The sequence below is a fragment of the Buceros rhinoceros genome, unplaced genomic scaffold (genome assembly GCF_000710305.1).
Source record: "Buceros rhinoceros silvestris isolate BGI_N320 unplaced genomic scaffold, ASM71030v1 scaffold19939, whole genome shotgun sequence".
Taxonomy (NCBI): Eukaryota; Metazoa; Chordata; class Aves; order Bucerotiformes; family Bucerotidae; genus Buceros; species Buceros rhinoceros.
Window position 1 is genome coordinate 4,097 of NW_010433707.1, and position 8,676 is coordinate 12,772.

Sequence of the window (8,676 nt, forward strand, 5' to 3'; positions counted from 1 at the left end):
TATGTTTTTTCCTATCTCAGTTTTAGAAAATGGGACATTGCATGTTACTTTAAAAATGTTCATGCTTTGCTGGGAAGGTGATGGAGCTGTGTTCTGGGCGGTAGGTGTTAAGTTAATGAAAAGTAAATTTTCAGGTTTATATTATAAACACCTAGCAATTGTGTAAAATAGATGTGTTAATGCCATGGTTAGCTGCTTGTGTTAATGTTGTTAGAACAAACTTTAGAAGCTGCATTTTGTATTTCTCTTTCAAAGCCCACAGCTCTTTAGAATGGAAATATCCAATGCTGTTCTGCTAAAGTTGATAGGAATTTGTGATTAACTTTACGGGGATCAAGATCAAGGTTGCTGGCAGACAGCCTGTTCCTTTTCTAATTGTATTTTTTTGTTCATGCAAGTACGTTGGTGGCTCTGTTTTCTGCTATCTCATTCTTTTGGCTCTTGGTCTGTTTTTTTCAAATACTTTATACTCAGAGGTTTTTATTTTTTGCTTATTCTGAAAGCTTAGGATATTGGCTTTGTTTATAAACTGCAGTATTTTTTAGTTGTAGAGCACTACTTTTATGATTAGTTCTCTTCATGTATTACAAGTAGAAATGTTTGTTTACTCCTCTAGGAAAGATAATCTGAGGAAATCTGCTTGTGTAACAATGGCCTTTAAAATTTAAAGCTGTATTTAATTCTTGAGTTTTAGTGTTCCTTGAGAGCAGCAGAAGTGTGGGAAGTGGGTTATTACAGGTATCTGTATAGGAATGTCAAAAAATTCTAATCAGTACAGTACAATAACATAATTTATGTTAATTTTTGTGACTTGGTCTCATTTCAGATGAAGTGGGTATCTGTCCTGCTCCAGCAATGTATTCTGCTGATGACATGTCTCCTCGTGGCCTTGGAAGCTGTACCTATAGACATAGATAAGACAAAAGTCAAAGGAGAAGGCCAAGTAGAAGGAGAGAAGGTAGAAAATCCAGTAAGTGTAATGAAATTTATCTAGTTAAGTATTTTTTCCTATTTGTTAGTAAACTCCCTTCCTGAAATTTAAACGTTCTTTGCTGGAATTACCTGCAGGAAGGAAACTAATGTTAGCGAGTATTGTCATAGAGTGTGCCATCTACTATGGTGAGGTTCTGTTTCAATTAGTTCTCTTATTTTTTTTGCCATGAGCTGCTAAAGGTGAGATGGCACATGGAAGGAGTTCCCCAGCTTCCAACAGGGAGAACTGCTTACTGTTCCGTGGAGACTTGTTTCAAGCAATCGAGTGGTAACTCAGGAAATTCCACTCAGTTCAGTGTTTCAAACAGAACAGTAATGAATGAATTGCACTGTTTTTTTTAAAAAAACCCTATATTAACATGACAGATGCTTGTGTGTGACGTGGATTCCTAAACGCTTTTCTCCTCGTCCTTGTCAGTTGCTGAAACAAATGAATCATAAGAATAGATTATTATAGGACAATCATGCAAATCGGAAAAACCAAAGATATAGAAGAGAGTATAACACCTTTGTAGCTGAGATTTGAGTTTCAGTTTCATCATTGTATTTAAACAGAATTACATGTTTGGTAGTATATTGTTTTCTCAATTTCACATTCTTTTGAAGGATACAGGACTTTATTATGATGAATATCTCAGGCAAGTAATAGATGTCTTGGAAACAGATAAGCATTTCAGGGAGAAACTCCAGACTGCTGACATAGAGGAGATAAAGGTAGGTACAAAAAAAAGGGTTAAATTAAGATTAGTTAAATCCATAATCATGAGCCATGCATGTTGTAATCTTTCTTCCTTTTCTTTTTTCATACTCCTCTTAAGTTTTCTTCTCATTTTTATTTCCTTAGATATTTAACTCTTACTAGGTCTTTATTTTTAGTCAAGTGACAGCAGAACTTCTATTTATTGAAGAATATCTCATAGCATAACCCCCCCCAACAATTCATACTTGAATGCATAGTTTCTGCTTTCTGTTTGTCTACTAAAAAGCCAGTTTCAGACTCCACACAGTACGTCAAAACAGCTGCAGCGTAGCTCTCACTTGCTGTTGCCTGCTGAGTAATTTTGAGCATAGAGGTATATCTGCCTCTGATATTAAGATAGTGTGTCACAAATTAATGTGATGACATGGAAGAGAATTACAAGACGGTCAGATTTTAAAAGTCTAGGGAAATTGAGGAGTTGTGCTAGAGGTAAAGTCAGTGTATATAGGAACAAATAGACCTCTGGCTTTCTTTGCTGCTGTCCTTTCTTTTGTGCCAACTCACGTAGCCCTCTCTCCAAAACCTCACCACATTCTTGTCTTTTCTACTTTAGTTCCTGGCTCTAGGTGGTGGCTGTTCTGCATTCCCCTTTATGAGCTAGAAATGCAGCAAGGGACAGGTAGGAAACAGTCTAAAGTGATAGACTTAAAGAGGAGATCCTGCCTTTTGCGTTTCCTTTGGTCCTTCATGTTGCCATTGGCAGCTTTTGGCTCTTTTTTTTTTCTGTGCTACATCTAATGTAACTCTTGAAGGTCACTATCCGTTTCCAGATCCTGACAAATATTATTGAAATACACATCGGTGGCTGTTGCTGTGATTGTACCTTCTCTCGAGTCTTACATCATCAAGTGAATGAAGAACACAGCACTTTGCATCTGACAGATTTTTCAAACTAATTTGAGATCAAGAAATTTGTCACTTCTTAAGCATTATTGGGTATTGCTGCTTCAAGGTCATGCTTTTTCTCTTTGGAGGAGCAAGATACTTAGAAAATCTCTTTTCAGAAAGCTTTTAGGATTCCTCTCTGTTTCAATAATCATAGACTTGAAAAAACTCAAATCTGCTATTAGAAAAAATTTTGAGACTCTTACAGGGTGGGCTACAGTATTGCCAAAGACTGCCACTAGTCTGCTGTCTTGCAGCTCATGTCTAATGGGAATCCTGAAGGCTACTTTTTTCTATTTTTTATATGTAACTTTTGCTTTTTGACAGAGTGGAAAACTAAGCAGAGAGCTTGATTTAGTAAGCCACCATGTGAGAACACGGCTGGATGAACTAAAAAGACAAGAGGTGGCAAGATTAAGAATGTTAATTAAAGCTAAAATGGATTCCGTTCAAGGTAAGAATACAAGACTTAACTAGGTGAATTAACAGATGGGATTGTGTTGGAGACGTGCCCAAAGTCCATCCGTTATGCTTCGTTTGTTCTCTACAATAACTGTAAGGTGAAAGTGAGCGTCCTTTCTGAGCTGACCTAGAGCCAGAAAAGACCCTTCTTTATAGGAAGTGGGAGGAGACAAAAGCCATCTGTGTTTTGTAAGGAACTAAACTTGATTCTGGCAGTTGATTTTTCAGATACTTCTAATCCTTTTTCAACCTCTTTTTTTATTTTTGTAGTGTATCAATTTATAGATTATTAACTGAGAACTAGTAACATAGTAGGAGTATGTTTAAGAATACAACAGGACAGCATTTCATGTGTTTACAGGGTAGAAAATGAATTTTTTTAGTTTTTTTACAGTCAGTTAAGACAAAAGATTTCCTTTTCCTAAGCCTCCTTTCCACCAGTTAGACTTCTTTTACAGATTTATAACAAACATTAAGCATTTCACTTTAGATTATTATTTTTCTTACTTTGGGGAAATTTTAAGCTCCTGAATAAAGAAAAACCTTGAGAGTAAAAATAATTCTCCATGGCATTTTCTTAGTTGATAATGAAATCGTACAAACTGAGGCAATGACAATGAATAAAGTATATAGATTGCTAATGATTGATTGCTCTGTGTTTGTGTGGGAAATAGTGCTATCCCTTTTTATTTCTTACTACTGAAGAATTTGTAAAGTTTGCATTCAGAACTGATTCTGTAAATTGCTTAGTACTTTCTTTTGAAAGATAATTAATTGCTCATAAACAAAGATTCTAATGATGGACTGTTTCTGCAATGCTGGTTTTCACAAAGAAGCTCTAATAAAAAGGGCTTAATTTTCCCATGCAGTTTATTTTAGTATTAAGAACCTTTGCAAGTTATGGGTAGAGATCCTACTGAATTGAATAGGTATCAATTTCAAATACTCCAAGAGTAAGGGTCTGTTCTTCTAGGCTAAGCCAAAGTTAGAGGTGGCAAGCAGACCGAAGAAGAGGGGGGCTGCTGCTAGGGTCAGGAAAGCATCAGATGAATTTGGGCAAATAAGATTTTACAGTGTAATACCTTTTCAATGAAGCCTGTAAGTACTAACACAGTGTAGTTAATAAACAGTAATACAGAGCTGGCTGAGGGCATCAGATCACCTTTTTGTCCTGTGCTTTCTTTTAATGCAAGTTCTAGTCCACAGAGTGCCGGCCACTGGTAGCTCGGCAGTGCAGACCAGTGGCAGCCCCACCACAGCAATCAGTGTGTTGCCTGACCCAGTGTTCATCTTCCTCAGGCAGCAATTTAGCTGCCAAGAGCCTGGTCTTATGCTTCTATTGCAGGCAAGTGGTCCAGTGACATCATGGTGGCACAGTGAGCTAATTTACAGCAGCTGATGATACCTGATTATATACACAGTAATTTTGTGTAATTTTAAATTTTTTAATAGTTTAATGGACTGATTACTCTTAGCCCTCTCTACTTCCATAAATCAAGAGTAACTAACAGAATGTGCTTTATATATAATTCCCCCTGCAGATCAGTTACAGTATAAATGTGAGATCTTACATTTGGAAGAGAAGAAGAGCAGATTATTCCATTTCAAAATATTCAGGTGACTACTAAGATGCGACAACATAGGGAGTGAGAGAACCTTTTGTAAAATTTAGAAGCCCTGCCAGTGAGTACTTCACATCACACACAACAAATACGGCCTGATTATCTCTAAAGTACAGCTGCATCTGTACACCTAGGCAACATCTTGGAACAAGTACAAAAGAGCATTCTGTAGTAACAGCAGGCAGAGCTGTTTGATTTCCCTTGTTTGTTCTGTTGATCTTTTCCCTATAACATTACTTAGTATCTTGGTCTTCTATCTAACCTAAAAATGGAAAAAAAAAAAAACCAAAAACCACACAAAACCCTCCTTTTTATTTCCCTCTCAGATGTATCAGGTTAAAAAAAAACAAACAGACTTGAGATTGTATTCTGCTTGTATTAAATCCTGATTCCAGGTGTGTTTTTAAACTTTTTCACCAAGATTATGCTGGACTGATCAGGATGGAATAATGTTAGGGGTTGGGTCTCAGATAATACAGTATTGTGGCAAGTAAATACTGTCAAATAGGATGAGTTTTTTCTCATGAATATTAAGAAATGGAGGAAAATGTTCTTGGGGGCTGGGTTTTGTTTGTTTTGCTTTTTGGTTTGAGCCTATTACTACACTCCTGAAATTGTTTCCAACACAGACTGAAGTGCACATATTCAACAGAAACTATGATCTCACCAGGGAGGAACAGTGGTTGAAATCTGCCCCAGCCAGTGTTTGCTGTTTTGTGATAATACAAACACAGCACTGAGTGTAAGACAGACAGTGTGGCAAAGAAAAATGTGCTCATAGTTGTGCTTTCCAGTTTTTTTAAACAAATAAAATACTCTTTGGTAAGCCATCTAATAGAAGCTTGTCAAAAGTGTTACATATAACATTTCAAAGTGTATGCTGCTTCAGATAGCCTTATTATCTAGCATTAGCAGTCAGAAACCATAGTAACAGCTAGAAAAGCCTGTTGTAGAAATGTGTTTTGTTGTTAGAACATTGTCTATAGATGTTGTTGGGTATCGTTCCTGTCATAAGGGAGAGAGAAATGGTTACAGCTTTTAGACACGGGACCTGACTTTCCTCTGCCCTGCACTTCTCATTTTGCACAAATGAAATCTGAATATCTGCTTATCTGATTTGATACCGTATCGTACATACATCTTTGGCCAGATAGATATAAATCATTTGCAAAACATACAGGGCAATAGTAGAGTCAGGCTTCTCCCGGTTCAGGAAAACAATACAAGTTGTTTGCTTTGACACTGCACGTAACTTCAGCTATCTCATTCATATAAGAAAGAATAAAGTCTTTCTCTTAGTTTGTGAAACTCAAATTGTTTGTACCTTTCCCTGTTGAAACACAAGCTTTAATTTATGAATGTTAAGTTATTGTGCGCAGTGCAACACTGGCACATCAGAAGGAATATAGTGCAAATTGCTGTCAAGTTTGTCTACCTCCTTCAGGAAAACCAACTTTAGAAGAGTTGCTGTAGTTGCCTCCAAGAGTAAAAAAATTATCCAGTCAAGGAGCCTCAGGTTCTTACAAGGCACGAGCTCGCATATGAAAGATTTTAACTTCCTGATCTTGCTTGATTTCAAACTTACTGTAATGCTTTACATTTGTCCCTTGTTCTTTCAGACACTGGCATAGACCATCAGGCTCTTCTTAAACAGTTTGAGCACCTGAACCATCAGAATCCTGACACGTTCGAACCTAAAGACTTGGATATGTTGATCAAAGCAGTGAGTGCTAGATGTAAACTACTCTGGGGTTTTTTAATATTCATTATTATGGGTTTTTTTCCTCTGGTAAAGGCAAATCCTTCTATACATAGCACTTTTTTATAAATGACATGTCATTTTCATTTTCTGAGAAAAGTCATTTGCCTCCATTGCACACTTGAAAACTGGCGTCAGTAAGTGGTGTTAGACTAAAGAGCTCATAAATTTGGGGATGTAATTTTAACAGGACTTGCATTCATGTGCCAGTACAAACAACTTTGGGAAAAAGTACACCTTTCTGGGAGCCTTCAAATTAAATGCGGTTTTGATTTTTTCCCAAGTATTTTTTCCGATTTCTGTTTGTAAATGATGTAGGTGTCTTACAGAATGGCATAAAAATAATCATTCCTGAACCAGTCTTTGAATTTTGGGATCTATTACATATACATCAAGCTGCAAAACCACAGCAGAGTAGAGTTTAAGATATGAATATTAGAAACTGCATCTGCTGGGCATGGCATTCAAGGTTGCTTTGGCAGAGTCAGTATCAGTCGCAGGTTGTGAGGTGCGTTCAGTGCATATTTATTAAGGGGATGAGGTCCAGCTAAGCATGACGTGGCTTTTTCAGCTGCTGGAAAAAATACACTTCCCACAGGGTAAAGAAGACTTCAATCTCAGGTATGCTTTAGAGAGCGCTGCCTGTCTGACATGAGAATTTGGCAGGTTTTATATATTCAAAATAAATTGAAAGATAAGGTATATTTCAAGTTTTCTGTAATTTTTGTGGATTTTTTTTAACCCTTGGAAAATTTTACCTCAATTTTCTGTACAATTTTTTTTTTGTAGATATTATAAAGTTTCTTGCCATTTCTGAGCAAAACTTCTGGGAAAATTCTGAGTTCCTTTTTTCTAATCTTCTCATTTCTCAGCTGAGATATTGACAAAATATAATGGGCATTTTAGGGGTCTTTGCTTTGGAGTTGTTTTTGAGAAGGTACGGAGACTGAAAACTAGAATGTAAATAATGGAGAGACTGTCATGTATAAGCATTTACTTTGAAAAGCACTGCAGAACATACTTTAGTAATTTAAGCTGTCTGAAAATGATACATCTCTAGACTCTATGCAAGTACATGTCCGAAGTTGTCCTCTGACACCCTTCCTCTCCATATAATCGGGTTTTTTGATTTTGTCTGTACTGCAAACTAACTCCCATTGTTAATGAAGGCACTTTTTTTGTTAAACGACAAGCCACAAGATAAGCCACAAACATTTGTATTCTGAAATAATCAAGGAGTTAATGGTTCTGTCTGAAGCTGCACTTAATTAGTATTGGACTTACTGGAGTTTATTTGTTATTAATTGATGAGAAAGGACACCTTGATACCTTCTTACAGTACTGTGTGGTTGCAAAAATTATCTAGCAGTTCAACCTTTGCAAATTAATTTCTGCGAAAATAACAAAGTGCAGAAAGATGTTTCTTCATCACTTTCACGTGAAAGGAAACCTCCAACTTGTCTACCTTATGTTTAAAAGGAGAATGGCAATGTGGTCAGCCTTGCCCACAGGTTTTTAAATGTCATGTGTTAACATATATGTAGACATATGATTATGCCACATAATTATCTATATTTTTAGGCTACAAGTGACCTGGAAAACTATGACAAGACCCGTCATGAGGAGTTTAAGAAATATGAAATGATGAAAGAACACGAGAGAAGAGAGTATTTAAAAACATTGGATGAAGAAAAGAGGAAGCGAGAAGAATCCAAATTTGAAGAGATGAAGAAAAAACATGGAGATCACCCTAAAGTTCACCATCCTGTAAGGCCACAGATTGTTTTTACATGACTGGGTGGAAGCTTTCCTTTCCAGAGAGAAATAGCTAATAAATAGAGGGGTGGATCTTGTTTGTTCTCAGCATTTGCCTCTTCTCATTGACATGGGAGCGAAGTGTGGGAACAATGCTGAGAGCGTTACAAACCCCACTATATATACCCCCATAGTTTCTGTACGAGCGTGCTATGTGCTGACAGAATTATTATTTACAAAGAAGTTTCAGATGAAGCCGGAACAGTATTCAAAACTGTAGGGATGCCTTCCTGGTACGCCTGGCCTGCCAGCAGCTGCATCACAGTACCGTTTGCTCTAGAAAGGCACACTAATTTGACTTCCTTCACCTGTTATTTCTGGATGAGTCTGGATGAGCCATTACAGGTGTCCCTTTCCAGAGAATGTGCAATTTCCTTGAC

The 8,676-nt window shown here is 36.9% G+C and overlaps 1 protein-coding gene across 1 annotated transcript in view; it reads left to right on the forward strand.

The window, feature by feature from the left end:
- Positions 1-826: 826 nt before the first annotated feature.
- NUCB2 (nucleobindin 2) overlaps positions 827-8,676 on the forward strand; it is a 15,718-nt gene continuing 7,868 nt past the window's right edge. The window contains exons 1-5 of the mRNA XM_010144209.1: positions 827-970; positions 1,600-1,707; positions 2,966-3,092; positions 6,342-6,445; positions 8,063-8,248. Of these exons, the coding sequence (XP_010142511.1) occupies positions 827-970; positions 1,600-1,707; positions 2,966-3,092; positions 6,342-6,445; positions 8,063-8,248 (669 nt within the window). The remainder of the gene's footprint in view (positions 971-1,599; positions 1,708-2,965; positions 3,093-6,341; positions 6,446-8,062; positions 8,249-8,676) is intronic.